The sequence below is a fragment of the Malaclemys terrapin genome, chromosome 8 (assembly GCF_027887155.1).
Source record: "Malaclemys terrapin pileata isolate rMalTer1 chromosome 8, rMalTer1.hap1, whole genome shotgun sequence".
NCBI lineage: Eukaryota > Metazoa > Chordata > Testudines > Emydidae > Malaclemys > Malaclemys terrapin.
The window spans coordinates 108,022,006-108,039,787 of NC_071512.1; the positions used below are offsets into that span (position 1 = coordinate 108,022,006).

Genomic DNA, 17,782 nt, shown 5'->3' on the forward strand with positions numbered 1-17,782 from the left:
TCCAGTAACTGACAAAATAGAGGGAGAGTTGCTTGTGCTCACTTTTTTCAGCCCAAGTCCCTTTTTCTGGTGCAACTTATAACTCTAGCAGGTACCATGTTTCCAGGCAGAAGCGGGGGGCGGGGGTGGGGGTGAAAGGATGGTCAAGTTCAGAGTGTCCCTTTGAGAGACCCAAGTTTGAACATCGTGGGCAGCTTTCCTTGGGAAGCAGAGTGGAAGCTGCAGGGCTCCACCCGTGGCTGACTCATAGAGCACCAGCTAAGGACCTTTAGGGAGAGAAATGTTTGCTCAACACGTTGGCTTCAGCTCAGGAGGATGGACTGGCCGTGTGGTTATGGGCCTCAAAAACAGATATGGGTTGATAGTTAAATCGAATCAACAGGCTTAAGAAGGCTGGGCTTGTGGCTAAGGTACCAGGCTAGGACTTGGAGGGGGGGGGGGTTCAGTTCTCATCTCTTTCTTTGGGCAAATCATTTAATCTCTGTCTCTCTCAGTCCTCCATCTGTAAAATGGGGATAATGTTCCTTTCTCTGTAGAGTGTCAGCTCTTTGGGACAGGGATGTCTCTCATTATACACAAACAATGGATAGCACAACGGAACCCTGATCTTGGTTGGCTTCTATTGTAAGACAAAGTGTTCTGCTCCAACCACTAGTCCATGCTGCTGTCTAAAAATCTTTAAATGCTTTGCGAACATCAACTGACTCTCAGGAAAGTGTATTCAAGTGAGATCATGAAGTACCCCCAAAAAGCAGGTTAAACATAGATGGTCGTGAAGAATGCTGGTCATGGCAAGGTCTGAGATCATTAGTGCGCAGTACAATGGGTCTGGAACCCTGGGGCACCACCACTGGGCAAATAATTATAAATTATCACTTTGATGGAAGAAGTTCCTTGTGCTTGGGCAGTTAAGATCGTTTGTGTTTATCGCTTAATATAAAACTTCAATGAGAAGATATTTAAGGAGATGGGTGAGGATGCAGCCAACAACTGCTGATTGCCACATACCTGTTATTCTTCTCTTATGAAACCATTCCATAAAATAATTCTCATCAGGGCTTTGGCTGGAAAGAGACCCTGCCAGCTTGCATTTGGCTCCCAAATTAGATTTTGTAAAAATAAACTTGAAATATAAACTTGAAATATTTCCTTTTAAAAAAGTTCCAATGGAAACGATTTATTTTTAAAGCAAATAAACGGCCTCGGCAGCAGGATTTGCAACACAAACACCTCAGCTCTGGGGCAGAAGCACTTGAAAATGAAATTTGTCAGAACCCAAAACAACACGGGTCACTCAGTTTGCATTGCCCAGGCTGGGAGACATGCAAAAAGGAAAGAAGTGGTGGTGGAGGAAAGTGAACTGAATTTTTTTTAATGTCAGTTTAAATACATGGAGGCATCATTTAAAACCTAAATAGAGAAATTAAGATTTTTAAAAAACTACATAGGGCCAGATCCTGAGCTGGTGTGGATTGTCATAGCTCCAATAGACTTTAATGGAGCTCCAGTCCATCAGCTGAGTGACTGGCCCGTGATTTTTAACTTGACAAGGCCCTGTCAACATCACCGCTCGGTACTCCAGTTAAAAGATCACCTAACACCTGATATGTGGGGCCAGAGTCCCAAAGGCTTAGTGCCTACAGTCAGGTCTGGACCGTCCCAAGTGCTCACCACTCAGCAGTGACCACGGTGCCCCTCATGGTTAGATTTTCACAAGAGATCAGCCCCCCCAGTGTGCGCCTGGCTTGCGGAATGCTTGAAAACGTGGCCTGTGGGGCCTGAAATCCTTCTCCCTGCTCCCCAAAATAAATGGACCCCCGGCAGTATTGTGGCATCATCCGGATGGCATGAAACCCTGCCAGGAGTCACCTGACCCCACTCAAATCCCGCCGTCTCTCCGTAACCTCACGCCCTCGGCCCTGTGACTGCGACACCCACCAAGAGCTTGCAAGCCAAGCGTTCATGGCTGAACCTCTTCCTGCATGAATCAACTGGGGAGCTCAGGGTGCTGCCTCCCTAGCTCTGGTTAAACAGGGCAGCGTCTGTGCATGGAACTTCCTCCCTGAGCACACCTTGGTTTTAATAGCGGCTGAATGATGGAGTGGAGGGTTGGGGGGGCGGTGTTCTCTCTACTACAGGGTTTTATTTTCAGCTCAGTCCTAGCTTTGTGTTTGTCACACACGCTGCTTAAAACCCAGGCAAAAAAGGAGGCTACAGAAAAAACCCATAAAGGGAAGATAAAAGTCAGAGGGAAAAGTAGGATGTGAGATTGATCTTGGGGGCTCTTTGTTACTGCTGGGGTAATGGAGTGGATAATTATCCCCCGTTGGTGGTACTAGCGCAGAAAAAGGCTCCAATATCAGATGTACACTGCTTAGGGGGGAAAATGGATCCAAGATTTATTCCCCAGCTCTGTTTTTTCTAGGTGTTCCTTCCATTTCCCCTCTCACGCACAGAACCAGGCTATTTGAAGGTGTGATAGGATCGTCTATCTAGTACGTACATGGCCCCTGTTGACAGAGTATCGGAGCCCCTCCCATTAATGGCTTTATCTTGTGAGGTAGGGAAGTACTAGCCCCATTTTACAGGTGCAGAACTGAGGCACTGAAACATTAAGAGACTTACCCAGGGTCACACAGGGAAACTGTGGCAGAGCCTGGCATCAATCCTAGGTCTCTGAAGCCCCAGACCAGGGCCTGAACAAGACCATCCCACGAATTTGGGAGACTTACTTTAGGCAGCAGAAGTTTTGAACACGGTGACTAATTTAAAGAGGAAATGGACTTCAGGAGAGAGCCACTACTGCAAAAATTCCCCACCCACCTCCAGCAAGATGTTTGGAGGTCAGTGGGAGCAGCTTCAGTTTTAGCAGGAGTACAGCTGGGAGCCAGCCTGCCTCCCCTGGGGTCCCAGAGTTTGTCAGGCGCGGAGAGGAAAGGGGCGTCTTTCTCTGGGCCAGGTGGCTGTATTTCTCTTCCTTCCCTCTGCACTGGAGAAAGTGTCCAGGGGTGTGACGGTTGTCACCCTCTGACAGCGTGGGGATGACTTTCTTCTCTTTCTCTCCCTCCGGGGTTAATCTGCCACGGTGAGGGGCAGGGGCACAAATCAGAGGGGACGAAGGAGGATAAATCCACAGCATCGGCAGCACCATGTTTGCCGGGTAACAAACAGCCTCCTCTCCTGGTAAATTTCTCTCCTGCCCCCACTCTTTCCCCTGGGTGGCAGAAAGCAAGCCCAGGGCAGAATGCGAGTGTCTGCCTAGCTGGCCGGGGGGGGACGAGGGCAGTGATGGTCAGTCTGGGCAGATGGCTCTTTGCTTCCGAGGGCTCAGACCCTGAGAAGACTCACGCACGTGCTCAGCTGTAAGTACACAAGCTGCCCGGCTGGGCTCAACGGGATCACTCCCATGCATAAGTCTTTGCCGGATTGGAGCCCTCGGTGCAGCCGGCCAGCACAAAACCCACACATCATCTACCCCACACTGACGCCTACAGGGGGTGTGTTTGTTATCTAGTAAATGTGCCACGGCTGCTGCCTTCCACTCCAGCACAGGATGTATTTCAGTGGTGCAGGAAGTGATCCCTGCACATATATTACATATCGGCCGGTAAAGCGCCTTGGAATCCTTCAGGATGGAGGGAGCTCGGTAAATACAAGATGCTGTTTAATTTAATTACATTTCCACTCCCCATCCTCCCCTATGGCTTCCACCACTACCTGCCCTCTCCCCCCGAGCTCCATCTCCTGCGCCTCGCTTTTCCTGCTTTCCAGAACCATGTGCCCCAGATCTCCCAGCACCCTGGTTTGGCATCGTTGAGAAGTTCTCACTTCCCGGCTGGCCCCCTAGTTCGCACACTGTGGGTCTAGATTAAATCTAGTCTGAACCAGGCTGTTAAGGAAAAAGCTGGCTAAAGCAAAAGGCAGGTTCCCCAGGCAACTGGAGATCTAGACATGGGCCTGAGCCGAAGTCCCGAATCCAGACACCTTTGAATTTTGGATGCTGAAATCCAGAGCTGAATCTGGATTTTACAGCTGGTGACTGACTTTCTCTCTGATGAATCCGGGGGATTGGCAAGGCCAGAGCGGTCAACCTCCAACTCCCTCGTTCTGATCCAGCAGGAACAAGTGTCTGAAGTTCAGCCCCATCAGAGCGAGAGCTGATGTGCTGATACTGCTAGCAAGGGGGCTCTTGGAGCCAGCCTGTGGCCGCTGCTGTGACAATTGGGCCTACAGACAAACCCAAACTGTGAGCTCAACTGCAAAAGGGATGTAAAAGTTCATAGGACGTCACAGTAACTTCTCATAACAAACGTTGACGAGAAACGGTGCGAAAGGGAGATGGAAACGTTGTATTGGGTACAGGGAAAAGGCCTCCTGGGATGATTCAAGGACTGTGTTGAAATTACGCTGGTTAAAAACAGGGGATGTGGAGCCAGAAGTTAATGAGCCACAATGAGCATGTTGGCTATTAAGCCTCATTGGTGAACCAAATAACGAGGGGATGGGCTATTCCGCCCACCACGCCCTTTGGGGGCCTAAAGAGACAGATTTTGTGGCGAAAGAAAGAACAAACCCAGGAACAGCCAGAAGCTACTGGAGAGAGCCAGCCCACCGTCTCCTGGGACCCCAGGCCTTTCTCATCCTCATCCATAAGGTGTCCTGACCAGAACGGGCTGGAGAGAGAAAGCCCCAGATGACATCACCACCCCTGCCAGCTCTAGATGAATCCCAAGCCCCAGCTGGGGTGAGGGTTAGTACCAGTTTTGATACCAACGAAGTGACTGCCAAACAAGAAGGGGGTTTTTCCTTCTAACCACCAGATAAAGGGAAAGGGAACAAGGGATGCTGTTAAAATGAAACGCTTATTTAATGCTTTACCTTTCAACGGCTTTAACTGATTTTCCTTCTTTTCTGTTTTTTAATAAAAGGTTAAAAGCATTTTTAATGATGTGTTTGCCATGGTGCTAGGCAGGTTCAGGTCTCTGGACACCTTATTCACCATGCTTCGATATTGGACAGTGACTGGGTTATGTTAACACCTTTGGCCCATTTATTCCATCTCAATTAATACATCACCACCTACTGGGAGGACACCACAGTTATCACTAGGCTGCACGCCAGCCTTGCTTGGTGTTTCTCTAAGGCATCAGGGAAAGAACTCAGTCCCCTGCCATTTGGGGGATGGGAATCTCCACTAGTGTTTTGTAGAGCAAGGTATATGACACACGGTCAAGCAATTCTGATTCTATGCACTAGAGGGTGGTGGTGCCCATAGACACCAGCTAGTTCCTCACACCTTTTTGCAGGTTTCCATTCGCTGCCTTGCAAACAGCCCAGAATCGCTTCATGCAAACGTAACTGGGCTTTGAGGGTATCGGTGTGCTTCCTATGAGGCTGCCTTGGAATCCTGACACTAGAGTTTTGACTCTCCTTTATGTAGGGAATAGAAATGCCTGGGCCGATTACTCACAGGAGATCCCGACAACAGGCAGATAATCCACGGTAGGGCTTGAGAACTGGCCACCAGACAAAGCCGGCGCTCAGCAAAGATCCTGCCCTCTGGCTCACTAAGGTCAATGCTCGAAAGCCACAGGGCAAAGCAAGCGGCATGGATGTGGCCGTCCCTTCACGATGCGACGAGAGGATGGCAAATAGTCTCACTGGGGACTTGTCCTGTTCTATGGGAGCTGAGCAGAGGCGGGGACAGAGAACGCAGGCGTGTGCCCATGACTGCGCGAGCAGGAGAGGCAGCGAGCATGTGTGGATCTGTGAGCCCGTGTCAGCGTTTCACAGCACGTGAACATGTGAAAAGGGACGTATAAGCGCACAGGTGGATACATGGGATGTGCACGTCTGGGTGTAAGGGTGAGTACGAGTGAGTGTGAGGCCATGTCTATGCTCGGGGGCTGTAGTGATGCTGCTGTCGCCCCACAGTGCAGACACAGCCCACAGCGATGAAGGGGCTTTTCCGTTACCGTAGGAACACCGCCTCCCCGAGCGACAATAGCTAGGTCAAGGGTAGCCTTCATTCATCGATGTGGCTGCGTCTATCCCCAGGGCTACAATGGTGTGGATTTGTTGACCTCAGTTTTAAGTGTAGGGCAGGTTTGTGTGGATGTATCACAGCATTTGTCTGTGTGTGTGTGTGTGTGAGAGAGAGAGCGCCCATGGGTGACAGGTTGAGTGCATGTGTCAGGGGCTGAACACGTGTGTTTCCATGTACATGTGACTCCACGTGAGCATGTACGTGGGAGCGTGTGACCACAGGACCCACTGGAGGTCCATCTGAGTGTGGACGCGTGTGTCGGTATGAGTGAGTGTGTCTGTGTACAGATGTGTGAGGGCTGTGAGCACGCCTGCAAATATGTGTGTGACGGGGACGGAGTGAGGCTGTTGGTGTCTTTCCTTTGGCACAGGGACGGCGTCAGCCCTTCCACAAGACTCCAGCTGCCTACACGCCGAGTTCACGCTGGAAACCCGTCTGTCCCTTTCAGGTTTGTTCTACTGACGACAGGGCAGGAGGGAAGCACGGACAGGGAAATCGACTCGGATGCCGCTGACGGTGAAGTCTGCTGCCCCACAAACACACAGCGCTGCCACTGGCGCCGGCGAGCTCCTAGGTGCTGTCTAAAGGAACCAAGGGGTGAGACCGCAGACAGGCGCAGTTCAAGGCATCCATCCCTCGTCCCTTGGTTGTGAGTCTGGACTTGTAGGGACCCCAGGGGACCTGGAAACAACAGCAGCCTAGGGCTGAGACATTTACAGTTAGACTGGACGTAGGCCTGGAGAACTGCCTGGGGGGAACAGCCCTGCCTTGCCCGCAGCGACGGCCCAGGGGAGCGCTAAGAGATCTCTCCCCACCCCACCTCCATTTTGAACTCGGGTTCTGACGTGGAAGCCAAGGAGATGCCAGTCACAGTCCATTAGAGCCCTGAGTGAGGGCCAGACCCTGAGCCAGCAGCCTCCACTCCCACCGACCCCACTGAGAGCTGAGCACCCGGCAGGATATGGCCCTAAATTTCAAGCCCTTTTGCTAGGGGAAGTTTCAGCAAGTTCCCCCGGCCCGGCTGCCTGCTTTGGACCAGGCCGAGCGGCCTTACACAGGCTGTCAGGCAAGCTTCTGCGAAGATCAATCAGGAGATGGGGAGGGTGTCCTCGGCCGCCTGGCAGAAAGTACTGTGAGGCACTTAATAGTACCTGTCCCCAGGATCTCCCAGGCGTGGATTTATGCCTTGCGAGGTCACTTCTGTTGAGACTCTAATAACATGACTTTATTAGCTTTCTTGTTCCTTCTTTAAGATACAGTAGCGGGGGGGTGGTCATACCTGGGAGGGGGGGTTAGATAGGAAGCATCTGCCCTCACGAATCCCCTTCTCGCTGACAAGAGGGAGAGGGAGAAAAATGATGCTCCTTCGAAATTTATCATGCACCCAATTACAATGTTAATTGGCAAGTCCCAGAAATCAATTAATTCGCAAATTTTTTTCAATTAAAAATTAAGATAAATCATAAAAACGTTATTAAGCAAAGGCCAAACTCCATGAACTTTTTTTTTTTTGTAGGCATCTGGATTTTTTTTTAATTTAAATAAAAAAAAAGAAAAGAGCTGTGTTGCCAAAGCCCGATGCCCTTGAGTGTCTTTGCTGAAGCGCAGGGGGCTGTCATCAGCAGGACTGGGCTGAAGACAGATAAAAAAATATCGACCGGTCGGACACACTGCTTCTGTTTTATTGATCAGGCGGGAATTTAACTTGCTGTGCATATCCACCGTGTCAGCAAGGGCCACAGGCGAAATTAAAAGTACTTGGCTTGGAGATGTCGCCTTGATATGGCGGAAGGGAGGGGTGGGGGGACGAAGGGGAGAAAGGGAAGAAGCGATGAAAGAAACAAGCAGATGGGGAAAAAATAAGATGAAAAAAGAGGGAAAGAGCCTGGAAAGAAAGAAAGAAAGAAAGAAAGAAAGAAAGAAAGAAAGAAAGAAAGAAAGAAAGAAAGAAAAGTTAGCCCACGAGGGAGAGATAAGGACAGGTTTAGATGTCTAGTTCTCCCTCTGTGACACTCATTCAGTTTCGGCTCCCCCGCCCCCCGAGCTATGTTCACCTGTCTCACTGCTTTTAAGGGGAGAGATTTACTATGTATTTCAATGGAGCTTTGTAAAAAAAAAATCTCACTCATAAATGTCTCTAATCTCACTCATTCAAAGCCTGGTAAGTCTGAGGCACTGGCTGCTCAGGGAGTGGAGAGGCAGCGCCTGCGTGCTGGCTGATGTGTTTATGTCCCTGGGCATAAATCTGGGAGACCGGAGGCGAGAGCCATGACCCTGACATGACATGTGCCAACAGAACTAATTTGGGTTTTACACACTCTATTTATCCTGGTGAGGCTTGGGAATGCGCCTCGCTTGCCCCTTGGAGACCGGCAGCTTGGTTTGATTCTTTTGGGCGGCTGAAGGGAGGGGCAGGGCTGCCAGTCAATTTTTGCATCATGCAGGCCTCTCCCTGGTCCATGCTAGGAGCCGTCTTTGGTGACATAAAGCCCAGGAACTCGCTCTGGAATTAAACCAGCCCTGTGCACGCGGGGATCAGAGCTGTGCAAGTGGCAGCCCGGTTTAAATGCTCTTGTAGGAGCAGGATCCCCCTGACACCGTCCTGCAGGTCCCTTCTGCACCACATGTTCATACCAGCGGTAGGCCCCACTTACAACACAGCAGCCCCCCAAGATAACTGAGGCCGGCAGTGAGGATGGGACTGAGCTGTATTTGAAGCATGTTCCCAGACTCTGGTGTTCTGGTCCCACCGGGGACAGGGCCCCCTCCAGCTTCCTGGAGAGTGTGGAGATCTGTAGCTCTCTCTTTCTTTCCCAGCAGCCCCGTGAGTCAGCCCTCTCGGCATGAGCGAGGGCGGAGGAACCGCTGCCAGGAGCCGAGGCAGCAGTTTCTGCTCCCAGCTTGCCTGCCAAAGGAGGGAAGATAGCGAGAAAGGGAAAAGATTGCCCACCATAAGGGGAATGAGGAGGGAAGATTTAAATCCTGGCAGGATTCACTGATAGCCTCCGTAGGCGTGGAAGCCACTGAAGTCCTTGTGTCTGGCTTTTCCTCCCTCACCAGGAATCAAAGCTGGCACAATGGGACGAGCTGCGCTTCCCCCGTGAGCACTCACCCTGCTTTGAACGGGACCTTCCTGCCACCCCACTGCATCCTGCTCCACTTCCCTCTCCCCAGCAACATTGGCTCTCCGCTTCCTGCCAACTGGAAAACCATTGGGAGCATTTTCCCTTTGCACCCAGTTCGAAGGAGCTGAAGGAGCCAGCCTCAGCTGTATTTTGGGAAATGCCTTGCAATCAGCTAGGATGTAGGAGAGCTTGTGTGCTGGCTCTGGGCACACTGGGAGCTCCGCAAGACAGGTCTGTCTCAATGGGGCCCCCCGTTAGCCCATAAAATGCTGTGCACACAGAAACCTCACCCCACTCTCTTCATGTGGGCAACAAACCAGCCAAATAACAAGAGCCTATTAACCAGGGAAGGTAGCAGCTAACGGAGGCTGCCCGGTGGGATTTTAAAATACGGATTTATTCAAATAGCTTGAATAAAGATGAACTGTGTTTGCTCCATAGTTGTTATTGTTTCCTGTGGACAGAGATACTACAATGATGGGTGCAAGAAACAAAGAAAGAAAGAAGCACTGTAGCTTCTTTAAGTAACTTTGTATCCTTGTTCAGAACCTTTTATCCCAGGCAAATATCCCAATGCCTCACACATCAGACGGTGCTTTAGGAAAGCTACGTTGCCTTTTTTGTCCAGTGTCCCACGCACATCCCTGTAACTAAAGATACCGGTTGAGCAGCCCCTACAAGGTGTTAAGCGCTGCTTATGATCAGCTGTTTCATGGCACATCTAAAGAGTCGTATGTCCTATGAGCCTCCAGTCTAGCCCTTTGAATAAGAAATCTAGCAAGTCTCCTGTTGAATTCTCCCAAAAGGCCGAGGCCACTTACACTGAAGTAATATGACTAAAGCACAATTAGCAAGACTCCACATTAAACCCAACCAAACTACATGAGACATAATCGAGCCCTCAGACCAGGGCAATGCCTGAGTGCTTGATATCACCAGGACGGCAGGACACAGAGAGACCCGATGGACACGGCTGGTTACAGTGCTGCACCAGAGATGGCAAAAGCTAATACTGAGCTAATGCACACACAGTGAGAGAGTCTCTATCCCAAGAGCTAAATACAGGCAAAACAAAGGATGGGAGGGGAGAAGTGACCCATTTTAGCTTAAATCCCCCCCCCCCCCAATTCAGTTTGAGACAGACACCCAGCGTGGGAAATTTCAGTCCATGTGATTTAAGTTTGGAAAGTTATAAGCAACTAAAAAGAAGGGCGTTATAATGGGAAGTGTTAGGCAACCTTAATTCTAGGTGTGTCCTGACCAGCTCCACCTGTAATATTCACCCAGACACACATTCTATAGCATATTCATTCATATATGTACATCGGGGCACGTTTATGTACAAGGGGCCATCACACGAGTGGGCTGGCTGCACATGGAACGAACGGATCATCATTCTGAGGGCCCAGCGCTCAGCTAGCTCCATCAGGAACCGTGTGGATGGGAGCGTGGTGGAGGCTGGGATATTTTAGTGAATGGCACACGGTGAGGGTGTGCTGGAATGTGCCCTGCATTGTCCGGAGACCCCAGATTCACAAATGGCAGTCAAAGAGTGGGCTGCCCTTTGCCCCTTTCCCTACACCACTTCCTTCCGCACCCTGCTGGGGCTGCACGTTCCAGGGCGATTACACCAGGCGCGCTCTCTTCATGTGGAGGGATGGGGAGCATAATGCTTCCCTTGTGTGCGTGCTCACAGCTCCCACTGACATCAGCAGGAGCACGAGGCTGCATGCAGGGAATGGGATAGCGGGAATCTGGACCTTACAGAGATGCTTTTGATTCCTCAAACGACCCCCACCTCCTGGATAGGAGATGGAGATGCAACCCACGCTGCACCGAGAGACACTCAGATCAGCTTCGGGATATTACTGCCTGCCGAATTTCACAATAGACTGATTGCTGCTTCCGGGCTACCCCAGAGCTGGTGTCAATAAATACATAACTATGGGCAAGACAGACAGGTGCAGGGCCTGATCCATGTATTCTGTACAGGCTCAATGGGGCCTGGGGCATAAATACGTGCCATGCACATAGGTCTGACGTGGCACTGTTATTATTTATTATTTCTATTGTGTGAATGCCTAGAGGCCCAATCAAGGATCGGGTCCCCATGGGGCTGGGTGCTGCACATAGATAAAATGAACAGAGGGCCCCTCCCCTAAAGAGTTTCTGGGACTGGTTCCACACCCAAATCCTATTCTTCACAACTGGCCTTTGGCTCCTTGGAATGGGTACTTCCCAAAGGTAAGCTCCTACTTCATTTCTCTGCAGAGGGAGAGCATGAATTTTCTGGCACTGAAGGAGTTAATCCCATAACGCTGAGGCTTGTAGTTTTGTTTACTTTCAATTTATACCCTTCGCTTAAAGAGGGAAAAAAAAGAAAAGGGTGGGGGGAGAAAGCCAGGTGACATATTCTAAGAGGGAGCACCGAAAACGTGTTAAACACTTCAAAATCTCATATATTCAATCGGCCTCTGGCAAGACATCTGCCTAATGTTAGCGCTTAAATATCCTTTTCCATTTTACATGCATTCAAGTCTCATTTGAGCGAAATGAAACGGTATTATTAAAGGGAGATTTTGCACAAATGGCCTGAATTTGACATGTCAAGTTCAATGAGGCTGTTACATATGTAACGCCGAGAAGGGCTCCGAGGCTGCTGGCTCTTGAAACAGCGCCAGTGGCTCAGAAATGAAATTTGCATGCAGCCCTCTCCCTTCCCTCCCTCCCTCGAAACGCTGGGCTGGGACTGGCGGGGAGGGTCTCAGGCCCCAGCCACTTTAAGGAGGGGTTTGGACCCAGATCCAATGGACCCATCTCAGCTCAAACCCACTCAACATTTCAAGAGGCTTCTGGTAAATTCCACTTCACTACGTGCTCCGTTTCAATGACTGCCCTCAATGCTGTTTCTCCCACCCCTGGTCTCTTCTCAACACAGGTGATTGCAGTCACAGCTGGTTGCCAGCCCCTTGGGACGGCATCTTCTGCCTGCCCTGGCCACACTGGCTCAGTTGTGCTTCTCCTTGCCTGAGAGTGGCTTTTTTCTGCAAGCCTCCAGCACTGAGCGCTCTCCCAGCCTGCGGGAGCGTGGCTGGAAGACCTTGAAAAGCCCCTGCCGACATCACCACTGGCTATGAGACAGGAAGCTACGGAGCATGTGGGGCTGCTGGGCTGGAGAGCAGCTGCCCCTGAGCGCTTTGTCCAAAGGTCCCAAAGGATGGGGCTCCCGCCCCTCCCTGTGGAGACGGTTCCACAGCCCGAATGATCTGGCCTGCAAGGAGCCTTTTTCTGCAGTTCGGCCTATGCTCCATCCCATCCCTCCTGTGGATACCCTGGGAATTCCTCCTCTTTCCACTGCTTCCCACGCTCCCTCCAGTATGCCACTAACTTCCTGCTGAGACGGTGCCTAACCTCAAACCCAGCGTGCCAGGCAAGGTCGCTCCATACCCAACGGTCTGCTCCTTCCAGCCCAGTATCCCCCCTCTGGAAGCAGGCTGGCCCGGGCGCTTTGGAGGGAGCCTTGCTAAGCCTGGGTGACGATGCCTGCAGAGTGGGCCTGAAGGGATCCGCCTTGCCTCATCGCAAGCGCTGGCCATTTGTTTTTGTTGCTGCAAAATGATTCAGGTTTATTAAAACGTCACCACACAAACCATGACTGGCCGTGTCCTCTGTTCAAAACCGAGCCCCCCCCCGGAAAGCAACCCCTGGGCATGTTTCTCCCCATCAGATTGATCAGTAACAGCTACTCAGCTAGTTCCATAACGACTCGGCATTGCCAGGGAGCGGGCTGGGCTCCTGCCCCGATCCCCAGCACGTTTGGAGCCCTGCCTTTACTGTATGGTTATTGGATTATTTGAGATCCTTGTGAGTTTCTCTCTCCTCTCGGTGATGTGTTTCAGGGGTAGCCAGGTTAGTCTGTATCAGCAAAAAAACCGAGGAGTCCTTGTGGCACCTTAGAGACTAACAAATGTATCTGGGCATAAGCTTTCGTGGGCTGGCCACGTGCCACAAGGACGCCTGGGTTTTCTTCTCGGTGACATGTTGTCCTCTTGCTCCCTGCTCCTCCTGTGGCCAGGCCTCCGGGGCAGGGAGCGGAAGAGGGGCCACTCGGATGGTTACAGCCAATCGGCCCTGCCTGGCTGGGAGAGGTTCCAGGTAAGGAGCCACATTTGTGTCCCGCTCCCCGGAGCTCCTGCTCACCACCCTGGCAGGAGTTTCGGTGGCTCCCTCCCCGGCTAGGGCGGCCGCGGCCAGGAGGCGGGGAGAGAGCGGCAGGGCGATGAGCGGCTTTGTTGCAGATTAGCCTCTCTTGCCTGAATCCATAGACTAGATTGACTGTTATCTGTCATGGCACGGTGGGAGTCGTTATTTAATAATTAATAAAGACCTCTGATTCTTCTTCACCGTGCGCGGGGCCGAGCAGAGCCGGCCGGGGAAGAGAGGGCGAGCCACAGAGAGCTGTCTGCTCTTTAACTGCCGCTGTTATTGAAAGGAATAATGCCATTCTTTTTCATTTGTCAGCTGGCCCACAATGGCCCTTGTCACGCTTTATGATTTAGGGTTTCCTTTCCTTTCCCATTAAACGCCACCTTCCCAGCACCAGAGGCTGCTCGGCAGTTTCAGTTTCACTCTGATATTGGCCCAACTTCCTTGATGGGCTGCTCTGACCACTAATTGCTTCTCTTCATTTAAACCTGTTCACTAATTTGCAGTGGCCCTTTATTAAGTTGGATGCAGCCCAAATTACACCATAAATTACGCACACAAGGGGACTGGGTGTCGCGTGGGATAAATGGATTGGCTGTTTGCTTTTCCCCCCCTCCTCTCTCTCACTGTCTCTCTTTTAAAGAGCCATGGAGCTTCACTCCACCTGAGTGCCACCTGGGTGATGAATCTGGGAGGTCTCCATCCAGCCCACATTCAGGAGGTCTCTGCTGAGGTTCCCTCCATTCCCCCTTCCCCTGCAGCCGATCACAGTCATTGCTTGGCTGGAAAAATATCCCAGACCGAGCTGAGTCTGAAGTGGGCTCTCTCCAAACCTCAGCGGTGGTCTGACCAGGTGCTATGGGGCAATTAATCTGAGCCACTCCCCCGCCGCCCCCAACTCCCTTCCCTATCCCTCGGTGATGTAACTTAGCTTCCCGTCGGCAGTTTGATTCTTTTTCTCACCTTTTAATGACCGGGGAATTCATTAATAATTGAAATAAACACGCTCTTTTCCGAGGCTGCTGAGTTTTATTAAGGCAGGGGCAGGGATCTGCCAACCCTTGGCTACAGTCATTCCCTAAATAACTGCTAGCAGTTAAACTGCAATTAATTTTTTTTTAACTAGGGGACTTTGCTGTGCTGGGGAAAGCAGCAGGCAGTGGGAGCTGAAAGGCAGCCCAGGGCAGCAGGCTCTCTGCTAAATACCTGCTGCCTTGGAGGGGGGGGAGGGTTGGTTTTGCCCCCTTGAGCCCCAAACCTGCTGAAGCAAAGTACCAGGGAGGCCTCGAGCTGACAGCTCTAAGTACCTGCTCGCCCGAAAGCTCGCATCGCAGTGGGAAGCAGCATGTCCCTGGGTTTTAGCAGGGCTGGAGAACATAAGAACATAAGAACAGCCAGACTGGGTCAGACCAAAGGTCCATCTAGCCCAGTCTCCTGTCTACCGACAGTGACCAATGCCAGGTGCCCCACAGGGAGTGAACAGAACAGGGAATCATCAAGTGATCCATCCTGTCACCCATTCCTAGCTTCTGGCAAACAGAGGCCAGGGACACCATCCCTGCCCAGCCTGGCTAATAGCCATTGATGGACCTGTCCATTAGTTTATATCTAAGGAGTGCTTCCGAATCTCTGCCATCCAATTGCAATGAACATCAGGGAGACATTACTCAGTGGAGTGTATTTAATGGCCGCGGGAAGCAGAATGAAGGGCCAAGGGCTGGGGGAAGGAGGCATCTCCTCCCCCGGAAGGAAGGCAGGTGAAGACCAGCTCTGAGCCCCAGAGGTGCAGTGAGTGTTGCTGGGGACTCAGCGGGTAAACGCACTGGCCCTTTGTTCTCTGGATGTCTGGGTTTTATGGTGGGCACTGCGCTCCACTCCCAGTCAAGCCAATGGACAGACTCCTGCTGACTTTGACGGGGGCTGGATCAGGCCCTGGGCTCCCATGTGAAAATGAGTTTGCTGGTTTTAGCCCAGTCCCCTGGGCGCTTCACGCCCACAATCCCCCCCTCCCCATACACACACCGCGTTCGCTATCACTGGCAGGGTCTGCTTGGAAAGCGCCCACGGCTGGCTGGCCCGGGGGAGGCTCCTGCTCCCACACCTGGATTTTAAGCTTCGGCCAGTTGGCCGCTCTGGCGGAGAGAGGATGGAAAAACGGGGCAGCCCCTTACCTGACGTTCAGCTGAGTGAGTTTCTCCAGCTCCTGCTCCATGTGCTCCTGCAGCTCGCCAGGGCGCAGAAGGACCTGGCAGATGGGGCAGATCGGGGCCTGGCTGTCGAACAAGGTTGCTTTCTTTTTGCCTGTGGGGAGAGGAGCGGAGAAAGCATTAACCCCCGTGCCTGCGTAAGCCCAGGCTTGGTTTTAACTGACATTAGCCCAGCCATGTTTCTCTGCTGGCCACACTGTAGCGCGTGGACCTGAGAGAGACCCCATGACACACAGATGCTAAAGGGGGTGGGTGGATGCCCTGCCCAGCCCCACGGCACAGCAACCCTGACGGGAGCAGAAAGGAAAGGTGCAGCTTTGCCATTCGGTTTCTATCGCGGCAGCTCCAAGCTTTTCCCGTGAACAGCTGGGTCAGACACAGCTTCTGGTTCCTATTCCCTTGCATGACTGAGACGGGGTGTTTGGGGCCAGGGCTGGGGGGGAATTGCTAGTGTGAGTGACACGCTCCCACCTGAGGCTGGCTGAATTTCAGCGTGATGATCTGAGCACGACTAACAGAATATGGGCTGATGGGACAAGCTATTCCATAGCGTATTTTCTAATGAATGTCATTCCCTGGCAGCAGACCCAGAGAGAGCACCAACACCCTTCCAGATGAAAGGCTCTTCGGCCCGGCACCCTGTACACATCAGCACCAGCGGGGTCTAGTGAACCGAGCACTCCTCCATCTGTCTCTCTGTCTGTATCCGTCTCTTGTCTGATGCAGGGCCCGGCTTTGTTCTCTTTGCACAGCACCTCGCACGCCGGCTCCTAAATAATATTCCTGGCTCTGCCACTGTTTCCCTGGATGGCCTAGGGCAGGACCTTTTCCCCGCTCTGTGCCTCAGTCTCCCCAGCTATAAAACATTGCTCTGCCACTTGGAGATGGACGGACGATAAAGTGCTAATTATTGTTGTTAAGCCCGACAGCCCCCTGTGTGAGGTGGGCCAGGATCATTACCCCCAGTGTAGAGAGAGGGGAATTCCCCCAGCCCACGCAGGAAGGCAGCGGCAGAGCGGCCTACAATCCAGGACACTGCTCCCCTCCTCCCACCCCGCTCAGGGATGAGTAAGTCCCACTGAAGGCCATGGGAATTCCTCATTTCCTGTGGTGAGAGGAGAGAAACCCCCAGAGCGCCTGCCTTGTTCCAGCTCCGGACTCAGAGCACACGCCCCTCCCTCCCGCCCAGCCCCACTCCTCCAGTAACAGGACGTATAAAAGGAGGGCTCAGCGCCATGTGGGAGCCTGGCGGGGGCTCCCTCCCGCTCTGCAGCAGCTTCTCATTACCAAATCCCACCCTGCGCTCCCTGGGGCGCTGCACCGTGGCCACGGCCACACGCCTCGCCTGGCTTCCGGACAGCAGCTCCCCGGCGCTCCAGGACGAAGGCTGGCAGCCCACCTGAAAGGTCAGGGTCCAGATCCTGGCTTCGCTGGGCTGAAGTTCACAGCATCACACCAGGGACGTGGTTCGTCTCCCCATAGGTTGATGTTATCAGGGGGCCGATCCTGAGAGGTGCTGAGTGTCTCCGACTTCCCTGGGAGTTGAGGGCGCTTAGAACCCTGCAGGATCAGCCTGGGGAGAGCTCAGGAAAACTCGTGCGGCTCGCCCCAAACCTGAGAACGCTGCCTTTCTATTTTCACTGCACAACAGATTTCTCTGTTTAAGTCCCTGTTCCTAAGCCAATTTCCTTCAGCTCGGAAACTTTATTGCCCCCTCCGTTAGGAATATACAGCGCCTATTTAACATAAAATAAAACTCTAAAGCAAACAATGAAGCTACAATAAAGGAAAAAACCCCACCGGCCTCCAAATCCCTATTTCCCAGCTGTATTAGCGACTGTGCTCATAAGGGGGCGTGCCGAGTCCAGGTCTGAGCACTCCTGCAAGGGGAAGCATGCTTTATGGCTGCCCGTTGTCATCTAATGTGAACCCTCCTGCTGGATTATTTATTTATGTGTTAGACACGGATCAAATTGGTGAAATCCAAGCGAGAGGCAGTAATGCACAATAAAGCAGTCTGCGCTGGCTACAAAGGGCTGCATGCAACGTGGCCTTCCAATCACAAGCCCAAAGGTGCCATTTTATGGCTCCTGAGAACGGCGGAGCCCAGCTCAATGACTCCCCGTTAAAGGAAGGATGAAATGTTGGTGCAGGCAGCTCTTCGGGGTTCCTGCTGCTCACCGTATAAATGGTCCGTG

General features: G+C 52.1%; 1 protein-coding gene across 3 annotated transcripts in view; it reads right to left on the reverse strand.

The window, feature by feature from the left end:
* The window catches only part of RNF220 (ring finger protein 220), a 320,785-nt gene that overhangs the window by 106,829 nt on the left and 196,174 nt on the right, over positions 1-17,782 (reverse strand). For all 3 annotated transcript variants that reach the window (XM_054036930.1, XM_054036928.1, XM_054036929.1), the window contains one exon: positions 15,549-15,678. In XM_054036930.1, coding sequence (XP_053892905.1) covers positions 15,549-15,678 — 130 coding nt within the window. The remainder of the gene's footprint in view (positions 1-15,548; positions 15,679-17,782) is intronic.